This window comes from Ranitomeya imitator, chromosome 3 (genome assembly GCF_032444005.1).
Source record: "Ranitomeya imitator isolate aRanImi1 chromosome 3, aRanImi1.pri, whole genome shotgun sequence".
Taxonomy (NCBI): Eukaryota; Metazoa; Chordata; class Amphibia; order Anura; family Dendrobatidae; genus Ranitomeya; species Ranitomeya imitator.
The window spans coordinates 255,396,539-255,415,994 of record NC_091284.1 but is presented as its reverse complement, the minus strand read 5'-3'; the positions used below and the strand labels follow the sequence as shown (position 1 = coordinate 255,415,994).

At 47.3% G+C, this 19,456-nt stretch overlaps 1 protein-coding gene across 2 annotated transcripts in view; it reads left to right on the top strand.

Annotated features, from left to right (window-relative positions):
- AATF (apoptosis antagonizing transcription factor) overlaps nucleotides 1–19,456 on the top strand; it is a 172,319-nt gene that overhangs the window by 41,426 nt on the left and 111,437 nt on the right. For both annotated transcript variants that reach the window (XM_069756399.1, XM_069756398.1), the window contains exon 4: nucleotides 12,485–12,622. In XM_069756399.1, the coding sequence (XP_069612500.1) occupies nucleotides 12,485–12,622 (138 nt within the window). The remainder of the gene's footprint in view (nucleotides 1–12,484; nucleotides 12,623–19,456) is intronic.

The following is a 19,456-nucleotide window of genomic DNA, read 5'->3' as shown; positions in this document are numbered from 1 at the left end:
GGTAGGGCAGCATATTGATAGTGCCTGAGACAACCTTGGACATAAACCGCCACTCTTAGGAATTTTTGGTAGTCTTGATGAATTGGGACGTGGTAATAGGCGTCCTTTAGGTCTATGGCTGCCATGAAGCAACCTGGGAACAAGAGTTTTATTGCCGTATTCACCGACTCCATTTTGAAGGAGCAGTTTACTACTGACCGATTTTAGATTTTTTAAATTGACAATAGTTCTCAGAGACCCGTCCGGTTTTCGTTTAAAAAAAAGAGGAGAGTAAAAACCTTTTCCCTGCTCTTCCCCCGGGATCTCCACTAGAACCCGTTTTGATACGAGCTCCAGTACCTCTGCCTCCAAGGCTAGCTGCTCCTCCGGGGTTTTTCTTTGAGGCGTTAAAACAAAAGTTTGTCGCGGTGGAAAAACAAAATCTATTTTTAGGCCGTGTTTGATGACCTTTAGAGTCCAATGAGTGGGGGAGATGTCTACCCAGGCTGGGAGAAAAGATGAAAGCCTTCCCCCCACCTCCGGCCTGGCGTCATTGGGAGGGCTTTTTTGCCGATGTTGAGGGACCTTTAAACATATATCCAGATCCCCTCCTGTCTCTGGAGTCCCAATTTCTTCTATCTCCTGGGGGGCGGCCCCTACTAAATTTGCCCCTGCGAAAATAAGGCCTTCTAAAGTCCACAGGAAAACGAGGAAATCCTTTTTTTCTATCTCCTGCTTTCTCTAAAATGTCTTCCAACTTTTGACCGAAGAGGAAATGGCCGTCACATGGTATAGAACAAAGTCTATTTTTTGAAGGTAAATCACCCGGGCACCCCTTCAACCAGAGAGCACATCTAGCCGCGTTGGATAAACTTGCGGCCCTAGCTGCCAGCCTTACGGAGTCTGCTGAGGAATCCGCTACGAAGGCAGCTGCACCTTTAGCCAAAGTTACATTCGTTAGAATTTCATCTCTCGGGGCTTTAGACTTCAGTTGCTCCTCTATCTGCTTCAGCCAGACGATAAGGGAGCAAGAGACACAGGTCCCTGCGATTGCTGGTTTCAAGCCCCCTGCGGTTGCTTCCCAGGTGTGTCTTAGGAACCCATCCGCTTTTTTATCTAAGGGATCCCTTAATACCCCAGAGTCTTCTAAGGGAAGGGACAACTTTTTAGACGATCTAGCAACCGCACCATCGATTTTCGGAACCTTATCCCAAGTCTCTGAATCTTTGTCCTCAAAGGGGTAACGTCTTTTAGAAGCTGAGGGAAGATTACCCGATTTTTCTGGCTTCCTCCACTCTTTTTCTATAAGGGCCTTTATTCTGGAATTCACTGGAAAGGTGCGCTTTCTCTTTTCCTCTAAACCCCCAAACATTATGTCCTCCAGGGACTTGGCCGCTTTCTTATCTTTAAGGCCCATTGAAGCTCTAACAGCTTTTACTAGCTTGTCCGTGTTCTCAGTAAGAAAGCACGGACGGCCCATCACATCACAATCAGAGGAGGAGCCAGAGGACTTAGAGGAAGAGGAGCAGGGAGATAACTGTTCCTCTTGATATTCCTCCTCAGAAGGAGACACCTCAGAAGCTGAAACTGGTTCAGGGTGTTTACTACCCTTTTTCTTAAGGGCTGCTTTAACAGAGTCCTGCACTTCGGCTCTGATTATTGCTCTAAGACTAGAGGCAAAGTCAGGGGTCTCTTCCTGGATAGTCTTTTGAATGCAATCTACACAAAGACTTTTCTGCCACTGGACTGCCAATGGAACTTTACAGAGGGCACATTCCTTATTCTTTGCCTTGGAGCTAGCCTTCCTCGGCGCCTGCCAAGTAAACAGAAAATGTAGCCCATTACCACCAGGGTGACATTCACGTAGATCACTCACCACCCGCTGACCATAAAGGGTACCGGATTCCGAGGCGGACTGGGAGCACGGGGGAACATTCCTCCTGGATGCTGAAGAGTCCTGAGACGTCCGACGATTGCTGCTCCTTCCACCTGAGCGGCTGTTTTTCTTAGCATGATGGTGAGCAGGTGTATCGCCTGATAAGGGCTCTTGCTGCTGCTGCTGTAATAGCTGCTGCTGCTCCATACCCTCCATCTCTGGAATTGTATGGAAATGAGCAGCGATCTTGTGTAGCCACCCCCTTAATAAGGGGTCTTTCCACAGCGCTCTCCGCCTCTTCCGGTAACCAATTTCGCTCCTCTCCCCCTCCAGAATACCGCCGGAAAGCTTACATTATTACCGGCGTTTTCAATCCATGGGCGCCGCCATCTTGGATCCGGCACACCTCTCTGACGTCACGCAGGCACGCCCATTCCCAGCGTGCTCTGCGCTGAACGCCAGCCGCGCACCCGGAAGTCGCCCAGCAGAGGGGGAGAGAGCGGCGTGGCAGCCGTAGAATGGCTCCAGAGATCCGGACTGCACTGGACCGACGCCCGCACGTGCACGAGAGCCCGAAGGATCTGCGGACGGCGCTACCAGCATCCCGAAGGCCGACATACAGGCGTCCTGCCTGCGCTTCAAGTGCCGGGACGGGAGTGGGTAAGTGGATCTTCAATCAACAGTTGATAAAAATAAAAAAGTACCGCCGTGATTCAGCACAAGGGTTCCCATCAGGACCGGAAACCCAACTGAAGCGAGGGAGAGGTACCGTCCTTTTATTTCAGTAGGTTTCCTGTCCCGACTGGGCGGATCCCTCTCTCATGTGTGCTGTCATGGGAGACGGGAAAAGGTGGCTACTTTGAAGAACCTAGAATATAAGACCTATTTTCAGTTGTTTCACACTTTATATAATTCCACATGTGTTAATTTATAGTTTTGATGCCTTCAGTGTGAATTTACAATTTTCATAATCATGAAAATACAGAAAAATCTTTAAATGATGAGGTGTGTCCAAACTTTTGATCTGTGCTGTACACAATCACTACAGTGGGGGAAATAAGTATTTGATCCCTTGCTGATGTAGTAAGTTTGCCCACTGACAAAGACATGAACAGTCTAATTTTAAGGGTAGATTAATTTTAAAGGGAACCTGTCAGCAGATTTTTCCACTATAAGATGTTGCCACCTCCTATCAGGGCTTATCTACAGTATTCTATAATGCTGTAGATAAGCCCCCGGTCCGACCTGAAAGTGAGGAAAAATAAGTTATATTATACTCACCCGGGGTGGGGGGCTGTCCAGTCCGATGGATGTCGCAGGTCCAGGTCTGGCGCCTTCCATCTTGCGACACTGCTCTTCTGCTTCTTCGTCGCTCCCTGGCATCGCGCTCCTGCGCAGGCGTACTGATTTGCCCCGTTGAGGGCAGAGTAAAGTACTGCAGTGTGTAGGTGCTGTTCCTCTATGACCTTTCCTGGCGCCTGTGCACTGCTGTACTTTGGTCTGCTCTTAACAGGTCAGAGAAGTACGCCTGCGCAGGAGCGCCGATGTCGGGGAGTGATGAAGAAGCAGGAGGGTGGCGTCGCAAGAAAATGGGAGGCACCGGACCAGGAACTGCGACGCCCATCGGTCCGGACCGCCCTGCAGATGAGTATAATATAACTCATTATTCTTCTCTTGCAGGTCGGACCTGGGGCTTATCTACACCATTATAGGATGCTGTAGATAAGCCCTGAAAGAAGGTGGCCGCATCTTATAGTGGCAAAATCTGCTGACAGGTTCCCTTTAACATTAACCTATCCTTAAAATTATAGACTGTTCATGTCTGTGTCAGTGGGCAAACGTACTACATCAGAAAGGGATCAAATGCTTTAACATTGAGAGATAGAATATCAAAAATAAAATCCAGAAAATCGCATTGTATAAATTATATAAATTTACTTGCATTTTGCAGTGAGAAATAAGTATTTGATCCCTCTGGCAAACAAGACTTAATACTTGGTTGCAAAACCCTTGTTGGCAAGCACAGCAGTCAGACGGTTTTTGTAGATGATGATGAGGTTTGTGTACATGTCAGGAGGAATTTTGGTCCTATTCACACTAGTCTGGATGTGCCAGTCAGTTTTGTCATTTGTATGTTCGCTTACTTGCCGAGCACCCCACCCTTCAACATGTGGTGAGTTTAATTACAGCAGGTCCCTACTTACCCATAAATGCAGGCTGTACTGAGAGATGTGTCCACATTCACCCAGGAATTCAGACATCAGCCTAAAGCTACTTTCACACTAGCGTCGGCCCGTCGCAGTGCGTCGGGCCGACGTACCGACGCATCCTGTGACAACGCTGCACAACGGGGGCAGCGGATGCATTATTACAACGCATCTGCTGCCCCATTGTGAGTTGCGGGGAGGAGGGGGTTTAGTTCCGGCCGTGCATGAGCGGTCGGAAATGGCGGACACGACGCACAAAAAAACGTTGCAAGCAACGTTTTTTTGTTCTGACGGTCCGCCACAACACGACGCAACAGTCGCACGACGGTTGCGACGTGTAGCAATGCGGCGCCAATGTTAGTCTATGGGGAAAAAACGCATCCTGCAGACAACTTTGCAGGATGCTTTTTTTCTCCAAAACGACGCATTGCGATGTGCGTTGTAGACCCTAGTGTGAAAGTAGCCTTAGCGAGGTGTTCACACACGCAGGGACCCATCAGTCTTTGAGACCACTTGACGATGGCTGATGGGCAGATATAATTTGGCCAAATTTTATGCGAAGTGTCTCAAAAATGTTTTCCTAATATTCATAAAGGCTGTAATGCTATTCATATTTCATATATTTCACAGTGACATGCTTTAGCATGATAGAGCGCAACTTTTTTTTGTATATTGTATATGGAGGTCGCTCCTCCTGGTATGCACCTATTCACACTAGTCTGGATGTGCCAGTTTTTTGTCAACTGGATTTTTCTTTAAACGGCTTTGCCTATAAAAATTTGGTGTCTCAGCTAACATAACAAAGATGTTGTGGGAGCATATCCTTAATCTTTGGCAAAATGCATGGTTTACTTTGCGAAAGATAAAATCCATAGTGAAAAGCCTTTTCTGCTTTAGAATGAACATGTAAGTATTGAAGGTTATTAAGATTTGTAGGTTTTTAGGTTGTTACAGCCTCAAGTCTCTATGACCTTGTATAAAATGGCTGATGTCCAGAAACTGGGGTTTTTGCCATATGTCTCCAAGTTTGTGTTGCCTTTTCCTTCAAGTACAATGAAGTGTCTCTTTAATTTGTATTGTTAAAATGTAGCTGATTTACTTTCCTCCTAAAGTACCTGCCCTGCGTGATGAACATTGCTTGGGCTAAGCTGTCTTAAATTCTACTACATAATATCGTGTAAGTTAAAGGTTTTGGTAAGGATCAAGATAATAGATGAAAATGTGAGTTACTCAAAAGGTAATCCTTTTTATTAGTTCGTTTGAAGGTGTCTTTGGGAGGTAATTGTTTTAAAGAATTAAATCATTAATTTTCTGCAGCCAACACATCCCGGCAGGTTTGACAAGTAATCCTGCTGGCTCACTATACATAATGCACCGCCCCATGGTTCAGACGCACTCTCTTTAATTATGTGAAATCTAATTTTGGCTAGTGCCCAGATGTGACTGTCTTTTGAAGCTGTAGGAGATCACATGAACCAACCACCACCATTCCGTTCCCCTTTTGAGGATGAATATCATCATAAGTCCTGAAGTAATTTAAAACATAGCATTTTATCAGGAGCAGACATTTTCCATCCAATATCTCATCAGAATGCACAATTCCACCTGCCTTATAGGTAGAAGTGGGCCCCGTTACCTCTCATGCCCCTTCATGGCTGCACGGATTTCAAAAAATGTGCGCGCCCCGTGTTTCATACACTGCTGAAGACACTTTGCCTTCAGTGGGCAAAGAGTAAACCTTGTTCTTGCATTCACAAATTTGCATATACCAGACTACAAGATTAAGGGATTTTCCTGAATTTTCTCTTCGCCACGACAGCACCCACTTAAGAGAGGGGATCCGCCCCTAGGAACAGGAAACCCTTTGGAGAGATAAAAGGGGCGGTCCCCCTCGCTCCCACAGTTGGTTTCCTGTTCCTAAGGGAACTCGTGGAGCAGAGGATACCTGGCCCGGACGCCGCTTGCGCGGTTTACCTTAGAGAACGGCAGGGGCTCCAGTGCTGGAAGCAGCGTCGATGGTCCTGATTCAGCCCCCCCTGTAAGGCCAGGATCGGGGAGTCGCCTGGCTCACGGAGAAGGACGCTTCAGCTGGCCTGCGGAGGGCTAAATGCACCCAGGTAAGCACGACGCCACTCTCGGCGTGAGTGTGGAGCCCGATGTCTGTTCCCCCAGAAGTGAAATAAAAGCTTCCGGGGTGAGTGAAGGAGAGAGATGGCGCCGGCAAGCAGGCAATGCGCAGGTGCACGCAAGATGGCCGCGACCCAAAAGTGACGAAGACTTCCGGGTACAACAGGAAGAAGATGGCGGCCTCCAGTGTAAAAGGATGCCGGCGCTGATACCCCGGCGTCCAAGCATGGCATCACCTAAGGATTCAGCGGTGTCTTCGTTAGAAGACACAGCCAATGCACCTCGCAGCCGTACAAGCAGCGGACGATCCAAACAGAGCAGATCCTCCACAAGAAGCACTAAAGAGAAAAGATCCGACTGATCCACCTCTCAGCCTGTGCCTCCATATCCTCCTGTCCAGCCGGTACCTTGATCGATAGCTTCACTGGGGTGAGTGTGTATCCCACCCTATTAAGCTGATTGCTCCCTCTTTTTTCTATACACCCTAGGCAAAAAGAACCGAAAAATCAAAACACAAACAATGTGCTTTATGTACCCAGCCCCTACCGGATAGTCATACAAAGAGAATGTGTTACTCTTGTATTGAAACCACCTTACGTGAGGAATCCTCAGTAAGATCAGATGACATCAGACAAATGATCAGGGACGAATTGCGGGCCTTACGTAGTTCAGAGAGTATTCCTGAAGGTAAAAGCAGGAAATATAGTTTGCCAAAATCAGACTGCTCTACTGATAATGAAGATAGAGATACGGATATTTCCCAGGAATGTATTTCCTCGGAAGGTGAACAAGATACGTGCTTTCCAACAGAAAGCATTGATAATCTTGTTTAATCCGTCTGTGACACCATGGGTATTAAGGACACCAAAGACCCCAATACAAATCTTAAAAAAATTGAATATCTTTTTAGAAAACCAAACCTTCAAGATGGAGTCTATCAGATCCACTGTAAAACTTCTGTTTCCCGGGTGCTTCATGGCAGTCCTCGATTTAAAAGATGCGTATTACCATCTACCAATTTATATCGAACATCAGCAGTATCTGCGTGTGGCAATCATGATGAAGGGGCAAATATGTCATTTTCAATATACAGCAATGCCCTTTGGACTGTCAATAGCTCAATAGAGTCTTTACCAAATTAATGTCAGAAGTAATGTCATACTTAAGATTAAAAGATACCCTCATAGTTCCATACTTAGATGACCTTCTAGTGGTGGGAAATTCCCTTTCACAATGTCAACAGCGCCTGTTTAATACGATTTCATCCCTACAGGAAATGGGATGGTTGATTAACTGGGAAAAATCCAGATTGTCTCCAACAACCTGTCAAACATTCTTGGGTGTTATCTTAGACTCTGAAAGTCAGAGGTGTTTCCTTCCAGAATCCAAACAGTTAACAATAAAAAATAAAGTACAATCAGTAATTAATAACCCTGTAATCTCCCTCAGAGAAGGTCTGTCCCTTCTGGGTTCCTTTACATCATGCATTCCGGCGGTTCCATGGGCTCAACTCCATACTTGACGGTTGCAGTATACAATATTACAGGAAGAAGAGAAATTTAGGTAGCCGTCTATACCTTCCTTAAAATGGAATCGAGTCCCTGTCCTGGTGGTTAGAGCCGAATCACCTTGTAGGTGGGGTCCCTTGGGTAGTTAAACCTTCAAAAACAATTTTTACTGATGCCAGTCCTAGTGGTTGGGGAGCACATCTAGAAGATCAGATAGTTCAAGGGCAATGGTCTATTAGTGAGTCAAACGATTCATCTAATGAAAGGGAACTAAAAGCAGTCTATCATGCCATATGTAAATTCCTTCTGCAGTTACACGGAACTCACACAAGAATACTATCAGACAACATGACATCTGTCGCATACATAAATCATCAAGGAGGAATGAGATCAGGAGCTCTCATGTCTATAACAGACGACATTCTATCTATAGCGGAGATGCATCTTCTATCTTTGTAAGCACTGCATGTCAGAGGAGTGGACAATTCAAAGGCAGATTTTCTCAGCCGTCACACTCTCCACCAATTAGAGTGGTTACTCAGTCGTCGTATCTTCACAATGATAACCAAGAAATGGGGCACTCCCGAAATTGACCTTTTTGCAACAAGAAACAACAGACAAGTCAAAAAGTTTGCTTCATTATTCCTGTCCGACAACCCCAATATCCTCGATGCCCTCCAAGTTCCGTGGACATTCCTGGAAGCATATGCATTTCCTCTATTAATACTCCTTCCAACCGTAATCGGGAAGATATGGGAGGACAGAGCAAACATAATCCTAATAGCACCATTTTGACCCAAACGACCATGGTTTTCCTGACTCAGAGCCATGTCCCTCTCGGATCCATGGATTCTTCCAGATATTCAATACCTCCTCTCCCAGGGTCCCGTCAACCACCCTCATGTGAAGGGCCTACGGTTGACAGCCTGGAATTTGAAAGGCAGCTTCTAAAGCTAAGAGGCTTTTCAGAAAAAAATGATTGATTGCCCTTCTATTAAGTAGAAAAAGAACTACAACAACTATATATGTAAGAGTATGGAAAAAATTTCTTACGTTTTACCCAGCAGCTCTGTCAAAAGAAATTCCCATTTCTGCCATCTTAGAATTTCTTCAGAGAGGGCGTGACTTAGGCCTATCAGTCAGTACTTTGAAGGTACAGGTTTCTGCTCTAGGAGCCCTATATAGTCACAATATTGCCGGAGACAGGTGGATAGCCCGATTTATTTCAGCATGCCAAAGGTCAGAACCAGTCCAAATTCCCCATATACCACCGTGGGATGTTAATCTAGTTCTAGAGGCACTAACAGGGGACCCATTCGAGCCACCACACTCAGCCCCCATAAAATTTGTCTCCCTTAAAATAGCTATTCTCGTTGCCCTAGTATCAGCGAGAAGAGTAAAGGTACCGTCACACTAGACGATATCGCTAGCGATCCGTGACGTTGCAGCGTCCTCGCTAGCGATATCGTCCAGTGTGACAGGCAGCAGCTATCAGGCCCCTGCTGTGCTGTCGCTGGTCGGGGAAGAAAGTCCAGAACTTTATTTGGTCGCTGGACTCCCCGTAGACATCACTGAATCGGCGTGTGTGACACCGATTCAGCGATGTCTTCGCTGGTAACCAGGGTAAACATCGGGTAACTAAGCGCAGGGCTGCGCTTAGTAACCCGATGTTTACCCTGGTTACCATCGTTAAAGTAAAAAAAACAACCGCTACATACTTACCTACCGCTGTCTGTCCTCGGCGCTCTGCTTCTCTGGTCTGGCTGTGAGCACATCGGCCGGAAAGCAGAGCGGTGACGTCACCGCTCTGCTTTCCGGCTGCCCGGCGCTCACAGCCAGACCAGAGAAGCAGAGCGCCGAGGACAGACAGCGGTAGGTAAGTATGTAGCGTTTGTTTTTTTACTTTTTAGGATGGTAACCAGGGTAAACATCGGGTTACTAAGCGCGGCCCTGCGCTTAGTTACCCGATGTTTACCCTGGTTACCGGGGACCTCGGGATCGTTGGTCGCTGGAGAGCTGTCTGTGTGACAGCTCTCCAGCGACCAAACATCGACGCTGCAGCGATCCGGATCGTTGTCGGTATCGCTGCAGCGTCGCTTAGTGTGACGGTACCTTAAGTGACATCCAGGCATTGTCAATAGATCCTCCATTTCTGTCAATATTCCAGGATAGAATTGTCCTAAAAACAGACCCTTCTTATTTACCTAAAGTAGGTTCCAAATTCCATAGATCTCAAGAAATCTTCCTTCCTTCTATAGTAACCCCGCAAATCAGGAAGAGGAAAAATACCATACACTAGATGTAAGAAGGGCTATTATAGCTTACCTAGACAGAACTAGCCCCTGGAGGAAGAGCAGGGCTTTTTGTTTCCTTCCAGGGCTATAAGAAAGGTTCTGGTGTCATGAAGAACACGTTATCCGGTGGATTCGGGATGCAATTTGCCTGGCTTATTCATCAAAAGGGGAGAATCCGCCTGAAACCGTAAAGGCACACTCAGCCCCGGCGATGGCTTCATCCTGGGCTGAGAGAGCAGAGGACCCAATAGCACTGATTGATATGTAAGGCCGCAACTTGGTCTTCTCCTACTACCTTTTATAGTCACTATAGATTGAACTTGCCTTCCTCATCTGACTTATCTTTCGGTAGATCAGTTCTTAATACGGTGATCCCCCCAAATTGACTATCTGAGATTCTCTCAAGTGGGTGCTGTCGTGGCGAAGAGAAAAAAACGGATTACTTACCGGTAATATTCTTTTATAGAGCCACGACAGCACCCCTTCACTTCCCTCCCTAATAGTTATTTTCTCATAAGAGCACTGATAAGGGTGAATTGTTCTTGTAGTTAGCCATACTTAAATTAACTAAAGATAAATAATGATATTGGATTGCCTACTAAAACTGGTAGGTGGTTTCTCGCAATCTCTGTAACCCAACTGTGGGAGCGAGGGGGACTGCCCCTTTTATTTCTCCATAGGGTTTCCTGTTCCTAGGGGCGGATCCCCTCTCTCAAGTGGGTGCTGTCGTGGCTCTATAAAAGAGTATTACAGGTAAGTAATCCGTTTTTTTGCCATCATATCAACAGAGCAGCTCTTGTTCTTCCGGTCTGCTCTGTCAACAAGGCGGCGCTACCGATGTCATGCTGATAGACCGATGTCATGCTGATAGACAGCTGGTTCCTTTCAGTTAGACAATTAGGAGCTTGCTGTTAATCAGCATGACATCACCTACACAGACAATCGAGAGAGAAGGTGTTGCTCAATGTACGTGACATTGCTGCCCGAAACTGTCCGTGATTGCTCTGAGCCGATACAGATTGTCTCAAGGCAGAATAGGCAAGTAGCAACTACTTAGCATCATCAAAGAACAAAACGGAGTTAAAGTCCATAAAATTTAACAAGTTTATTAATTACACAATTGAAAAACATAGCTGCATAAATACATAAATCACATTTCATAATATATTATAACACATAGAACAAGAGGGTGGAGGTAGCAGTGATGGAAACAGCACAGCTTGGAGACTCCTGAGTGCCATATATTTCATATTTAAAGTGCATAGTGCAAATACCAAAAGGGCCTAGAACTGACTAATTTCATCTTACCAAGAAAAATAGATACTAGTCACTAATGAAGTATATGCAGCCCTGCGCACGGCTCACATACTAGGAGTCAAGTTAATAATAAAGTCAGTGGTCAAAAAGATGATATGTGGGGATATGGTGAACCCACACTAGTTCTTACCCAGGTACTGGCAGACAGGAAAGTCCTCGCTGTGGCCCCAACGCGCGTTTCGCGTCAGCTTCGTCAGGGGGCAGTGCCTGACGAAGCTGACGCGAAACGCTGAAAATCCATATTTAGCTGTAATATGAACTGATGAAAGCGGCCATGCTCCCCTGAAACAGGTAATCCTGTCTTAAATAAACAGCACCAATGTTTCTTTTTAATGCCTTCAGCTTTTTCCCTTCCACTAGGCACCAGTGTAAATCAGTTTTTTCACTGATCTTTGAGTATGTTCACACTGCATTTTACACAGCGTTTTACAGTACCAGCATAATCAATGAGATTACTCGAATCTCATGCACACACCTGTGTTTGTTCCTGTCTGAATTGAAAACTTCAGTGTTTTTTTAAATCAGCGAGCTGTCGATTCTTTCCGCATTCTTGCAGCGATTTTTCACCCACAGTAGCAATGGGAAATTGAAAAAATGGTACAGAAAATGTAACAAACATTTTTTGTGACATTTTTCGCAGTGCTTTTGTTGAATAAACCCACCTTTATTAAACATGTACTGTGGACAATGCACATGTAATCCGTACTCAAAAAACACATCAAAAACAATGTGTGTGAGCATGGCCTAAATATACATTAAAAAAACAAAACTTAGCACCTGACTTTCTGGGTAAGGAAAAGCAAAATGGTAAAACCAAGGAAGGATTCTTGTTTTCTTTTTCTTATCCTGGTTGAGCTTGATGCACTTTTGAGTTTCTTCAGTGACGCTGTACCTGTATAAATAAAATGGTCGGTGCAGTTATAGAGGTCATGGAACCAGTAGTGTATTACAATCACAGCAGAGAATGTTCTCCGCATTTCCTGAACATCTGAATTCCATCGTCAAAGTTAGAATGTCGCGCCTAGATGCGTCTTTCAGGAGTACAGGCTATTCTTTCTAGCACAAAAGCTTGTTCATTTTCTAGATAATGGAATACTTATGCGTCACAAACTGGATTTTGTTAGTGTTGGCATTATATAGTAAAATGTGTATTTATTCCATTTTGTTTTTTTTCAGCCATTTGGGATCAGCTTCTCGAAGGACGAATAAAATTACAGAAGGTTCTGGTTACCGCAAATCAGCTTCCTCAACAGGACATGTTTGGATTGTTCAAGAAAGAAGGAGGAGCTGAGTTTTCAGCCCCCCTAACAAATAGTAAGTGCATGTTTTCTCCAACGTCCAGTCAAATTCTAGAAATTGTCAGTGGGGATAGTTCTGTGTCTGTGGCTATGATTGTTGTGACAATCAAGATAAAAATGGCTATTCTACCATCTATATATATAACTAGATGGCAGCCCGATTCTAAAGAATCGGGAGTCTAGAATCCATATATACTTTATTTATTCAAATGTAAGAATAATACAATTAATAAATAATAGTAAGAAAGAACAAAAATAATAGGCAGTATATGGAGAAAACACCAAACAAAAGTTCAAAATTGGTGTGAAAATGTCACTGAACCACTTCACAACTAAATATATATAGTTTTGGTAAATGGTATTATCATTTTTTTGAAGAAATTCGGCAGGAGCTTGAAGAGCAACGTCACTGGGCCCGCCTCCACGCAGTAGAAACTTGCTGTGAGGTAAAAATTCAAAAATCACACCAAAATGGCGGGCGGAGTGTGTCACAGTACGGCACGTTTCTGATTGGTCGCTCGCAGCAGGCGGCAACCAATCAGACACTGGACACTGTTGACGTCACTTATCTCCGGACATTAGCTCCGGACATTAGCTCCGGACATTATCTCCGCACATTAGCTCCAGACATTAGCTCCGGACAAAGCCACGGAAGTTGGCACAAATTGCAGGAAGTAGTATTCTAGGCAATTAATCTCCGGACATTAGCTCCGGACATTAGCTCCGGACAAAGCCACGGAAGTTGGCACAAATTGCAGGAAGTAGTATTCTAGGCAATTATATATTAGATTGTCTAAGGGGCACTTCCGTCTGTCTGTCCTCAACTTCCGTAACGGAAATCCCACGTCACTGATTGGTCTTGGCAGCTGCCTGTCATGGCTGCCGCGACCAATCAGCAACGGGCACAGTCCGATTAGTCCCTCCCCTACTCCCCTGCACTCACTGCCCGGCACCCGCTCGATAATCCCCTCCAGTCACCGCTCACACAGGGTTAATGGCAGAGGTAACGGGCCGCGGTGTAACGCTCTCCATTACCGCTGCTATTAACCCTGTGTGTCCCCAACTATTTACTATTGATGCTGCCTATGCGGCATCAATAGTAAAAAATGTAATGTTAAAAATAATAATAATAATAAAAAAAAAAATCTGCTATACTCACCCTCCGTTGCAGCTCGTGCCGGCCGCCATCTTCCGTTGTAGGTTCCGGTGGCAGAAGGACCTGCCATGATGTCACGGTCATGTGACCATGACGTCATCACAGGCCCTGCGCTAATGCAAACCCTGGGACCGGAACCTGCCGTGGACTACAAGGGCTCCCTCGGAAAGGAGAGTATATGTTTATTTTTTATTTTTCACCTGTGACAAACCTGGCTGGGCAATATACTATGTGACTGGCCAATATACTACGTGGCTCTGTGCTGTATACTACTTCGCTGTGCAATATACTACGTGGCTCTGTGCTGTATACTACGTCACTGGGCAATATACTACGTGGCTCTGTGCTGTATACTACGTCACTGGGCAATATACTACGTGGCTGCGCAATATACTACGTAACTGGGCAATATACTACGTAACTGGGCAATATACTACGTAACTGGGCAATACTATGTAACTGGGCAATATACTACGTGGGCATGCATATTCTAGAATACCCGATGCGTTAAGGTACCGTCACACTAAGCGACGCTGCAGCGATACCGACAACGATCCGGATCGCTGCAGCGTCGCTGTTTGATCGCTGGAGAGCTGTCATACAGCAGGGCCGCACTTAGTAACTCGATGTTTACCCTGGTTACCATCGTTAAAGTAAAAAAACAAACGCTACATACTTACCTACCGCTGTCTGTCCTCGGCGCTCTGCTTCTCTGCTCTGGCTGTGAGCGCCGGGCAGCCGGAAAGCTGAGCGGTGATGTCACCGCTCTGCTTTTCGGCCGCTGTGCTCACAGCCAGAGCAGAGAAGCAGAGCGCCGGGGACAGACAGCGGTAGGTAAGTATGTAGCGGTTGTTTTTTTTACTTTAACGATGGTAACCAGGGTAAACATCAAGTTACTAAGTGCGGCCCTGCGCTTAGTAACCCGATGTTTACCCTGGTTACCAGCGAAGACATCGCTGAATCGGTGTCACACACGCCGATTCAGCGATGTCTGCGGGGAGTCCAGCGACGAAACAAAGTTCTGGACTTTCTTCCCCGACCAGCGACAGCACAGCAGGGGCCTGATCGCTGCTGCCTGTCACACTGGACGATATCGCTAGCGAGGACGCTGCAACGTCACGGATCGCTAGCGATATCGTCTAGTGTGACGGTACCTTTAGAATCGGGCCACCATCTAGTCATATCATATCCAAATTGAATAAGCGTTGACATTCCAATGAACTTTGCATAATTAGTGTAATTGGGGAGCTTCCGTGCACCCTTGTCCAGGAGCTCCGTTCACCAATTCCCCCCCCCCACAATTCCCTTCTTACACACCACCTCTTACGGTGGTTGACAACACTCAGTTTGCAGTGCTGCCTGGTCTAAGTTCTCTGACCTGCACGCACTACCACTGCAGGTCAGAGTCCGCACACATTGTCATTGTGTTCTCATCGCTGTGCTATATGTAGCGGCTACTCGCTACATACAAGGCCATAAAGTGCATGGCCAATGCTGACAGGAGAGGAAGATGAGATTGCCCTCACTGTCAGTATGCGTGCACTACTATTTACCTCCCTCTGTCGGCATTGGTCACCCACTACTATATGGTCCTGTTTGCGGGGAGGAGCTGCTACACAATGGTGAAGGAGATGAGTGTGCCAAGCGTGTGCACATACAGTGACAGTGTGTGTGCGTTCTCACCTCAGTCTACTGTCATAGTCGGCCACCCACTACTTTGTGATCCTGTGTGCAACCAGTGGTCTCTACACACTGTAGAGGGATATGATTGCACCTGCACACACTCTGACATTGTGTGTGCTCTGACCCTGCAATATTTCTGGAGGCGGAGTCTCATGCAGGTCATTGTCCGGCCCATAGCCCTGAACAGCTCATTTACATATAGGAGAAACATGGATATGTCTGGAATAAGACATCGGATTGGAGACATCAAGGTATCATTTTATTCCACTTCCTATGACCTACATGCCCATATAGATGGCTTAGGAGGGTTGATCATACTCACAAATGCCCTTTAACACAAGGGGATGTGCTTCCGACAAGTGATGACTTTATGCCCTGTGTAAAAGATGCAACCAACAAAGGAGCAATTTCTTGCATGTCCTCTTAGCATTGGGCACGGCCATGAATTTTGGTCTGCCTTATATAATCGTACAGTTACTACAGGTGTCATCTTCGTTTGCTTCTTCTTAGGCTGTGTGCACACGTTCCGGAATTTTCGCTATAAAACCGCTAAAAAAACGCATCCATTAAGCATCCTATTAATAGAATGCAATCCGCAATTTCTCCTTCGCCTCATTGGGGGACACAGGACTGTGGGTGTATGCTTCTGCCGCCAGGAGGCTGACACTAAGTAAACTTAAAAAAAAAAAATTAGCTCCTCCTCCATCGTATACACCCTGACACTGGCTACCAGAGACTCCAGTTCATGCTTAGTGTCTCAAGGAGGCACATCTCTGGGTCCTGGATCGATGGACCCGATTTTTCAACATCTTTGGATTGAAGGGACGACGGACCTTTTTGAGGGTCCGATCTCCCCAAACCATCAACGGGCAAGTACGTGCGATGTTTCTCCACGTATCCTTCCCCGCGACGTGGGATTCTTCACCGGACTTAGCCCTGACCACCCTGAGGTACCTAGACTCCAGGCTGTACAGGTGCCCATAAGATGTCCGTGTGTTCCCCCCTGAATTCTACACCCCTGCGGTGTTAGCTGGGGTGGTGGACGGTCCCTCTCCTTATCCTGGGGATAATGAAGATAGGGTTCCTGCACCGTCATTGGTTCTACCCCTCGATAGTGCGGTATGATGGGGGGGCTCCTGGCATTACCTGCGGCTGTGTCCTCCGGGAGTGCGGTGCCTTTTTTTCAGCGCTGCTGAGGCCGGTGTCTTGGTATGGCGGCGCTGCGGCGTGGTCCGGCGCTGCTGCGTTGGGACTGCTGCGCTGCGGCGTGATCCGGCGCTGGGGCATTGGATCGGGTGCGCTGCAGCGTTGTCCGGCGCTGTGGCGTTATGTCGGGGCGACGCTGTAGCGCAGCTACGCTGCAGCGTGGTCCGGCGGCGCGCGGTCAGCGCCGCTGTCCCTCCTGAGGCATCAGCCCTGCCTAGCCGCTTCGGGCGTGGAGCAGCTTCCTGGAGCCGGGACTTCCGGCCATCGGACCGCGCTGTGAGGCTCCGCCCCTTCCGGTGCGTCATTTCCGGTTCCGGCTCTCCTCGCTCTAAGGGGGAAAAATTGAGGCCCTGGCTTCGGGCCTGCTCCAGGCCGCAGCATCGTTTGGCGGTCCCTCCCCCCTAAGGCCTGCTATGCATATAAGACAGCGCGTTTGGGCTCAGCATCATGCTTTGAGGATCCATCTCGGTACTCGTGGGGACACAGGACTGGGGTAAGTGCTTCTCCCTCCCATCTGGCTGAAGCATTCCTTTTTTTCCCAGTCTCTGGCCCTGGGTATAGCATTACGGATCATTATGTCTAGAAGGGTTAAGACTCACACGGTTCTTTTTACCAGTTGTGTATCTTGTAGTGCCCTTTTTCCGCACGCCCAAAGTAATCGCCTCTGTGAGGCCTGTGACCCTGAACATGTCCAGGAGCCCCCCCCCCTGCCAGTTCTCCAGTAGTCTCTCCAGCTCCGGTCCCTCAGCCAGATGCTGTGGTAGCTCCTCCGGAATGGGTCACGTCCTTGTCACAATCCATGGCGTCCCTTACTGAAGCGATCAAATCACTGCAGACTCAGGCGGTCGGGACCGGTAATCCGCCTGTCTCAGAGAGGGCCTCGGGGTCTCAGGAGTCTGCGGCCTGCAGGGGGCGCGCTCTCACTCGACAGACGCATGGAAAGCGGATTCGCAAAGCGTCTCCCAGGCACTCAGGTGCTTCCGCATCCTGGAGTTCTGTATCTCGCTCTCCTTCCCCTGCAGAAAGCGGTGAAGTTGAGACTGACTACGAGTCAGAAGGGTCTCTTAATTTTGATAAACCTGGGTTTCAGGAGTCAGTAGACAGCCTAATTGAAGCTGTCAATCAGTCTTTGGGGATAGAAGACGAGCTCGTCTCTTCCTCTGATCATAAGGTCTCATTTAAGCGGTCTAAACGGGCCCATAGGGTTTTTTCTTCTCATCCTGAGTTTGAGGACCTCATTCGACGCAATAGGGAGCACCCGGACAAACGCTTTTCAGGGCAAAGAGCTCTGAAGGCTAGGTATCCTTTTGCTTCGGAACTTTGTAGTGATTGGGCAGAAAATCCTTCTGTAGATCCTCCAGTGTCCCGTTTAGCCTCTAACACGTTACTATCTCTCCCTAATGGCTCATCGATTAAGGATCCTACGGATCGTCTTATAGAGAGCTTGGCTCGTTCCGTCTTTGAGGCCTCAAGCTCAGCACTTTTTCCTTCTTTTGCGGCAACCTGGGTTGCCAGGGCTATGATATCTTGGTCTGACTCGTTATCTAAGGCTCTCCAGGAAGGTAATGTGTCAGCAGAATTGGCTGAAATGTCTTCTCAGGTAGCTATGGCCGGTAGCTATCTGATTAACGCATCTCTGGATGCGGCAGATTGTGCTTCCTCGGCTGCTTCTAATGCTATTGCCATCAGAAGGGCCCTTTGGTTAAGGTCCTGGTGGGCTGATTCTACCTCTAAGAAATCTCTTACATCCCTGCCGAATCAGAGTGGTCGTTTGTTTGGAGAAAAGCTGGATCAGCTCATTTCTGACTCCACAGGAGGGAAAAGTAAATTCCTTCCTCAGCAGAGGGCCAGACAGCCTTTTCGGCGCCATTTTTAGGCTCGCTTTAGAACCTTTCGCTATGTCAGATGGGCCCCAGCATCAGGTTCTCCTGCGCAGGGTCGGCCCAATCAGGACCGAGACGGTCGGACCCCTTATTCGGCCAGTCAGGGGGGAAGAATGCGTCCCCAGTCTTCTAGATCTAGAGGATCTAGGACGCAAAGATTTTCGGCCAAGTGACTGGAGGCCTCTTCCGGGCATCTCCAAAAGGGTAGGCGGACGTCTACTTTCATTTCGCCAGGTCTGGCTTCAGGTAATCCACGACCAGTGGGTGGCAGAGCTTATATCTTCAGGTTACAAAATAGAGCTGGTCTGCCTTCCTCCTCCCCGGTTCTTCCCATCCCGTCCTCCCAAGTGCAAATCTCTTCGTCAAAGCTTGTTCAATTCCATAGAGTCTCTCCGTATCAGCGGTGTCATTTCTCCTGTTCCAAAGGAAGAAAGATTCCAGGGCTTTTATTCCAATCTTTTTGTAGTGCCCAAAAAGGATGGAGCAGTGAGGCCTATTCTAGATCTCAAACTCTTAAACAAGTTTGTCCGCGTTCGACACTTTCGGATGGAGTCTCTGCGGTCGGTCATCGCCTCTCTGGAAAAGGGAGAATTTTTGGCCTCAGTAGACATTCAGGATGCTTATCTTCATATTCCCATCTTTCCGCTCCATCAAAGATTTCTCCGGTTTGCCGTAAACAATCTACACTTCCAGTTCACGGCATTACCTTTCGGACTGGCTTCCGCTCCCAGGGTGTTCACTGTGGTGTCCATTCTGCACTCCCGAGGTATAGTTGTCTTGCCATACCTAGACGATCTGCTGATCAAGGGACCGACATTTCAGTCTTGCAAGGAAAATGTCGACATCACTCTGGACACCCTTTCCCGTCTAGGTTGGTTGGTAAATTTAAGGAAGTCATCTCTACGGCCGTCTCGAAAAATCT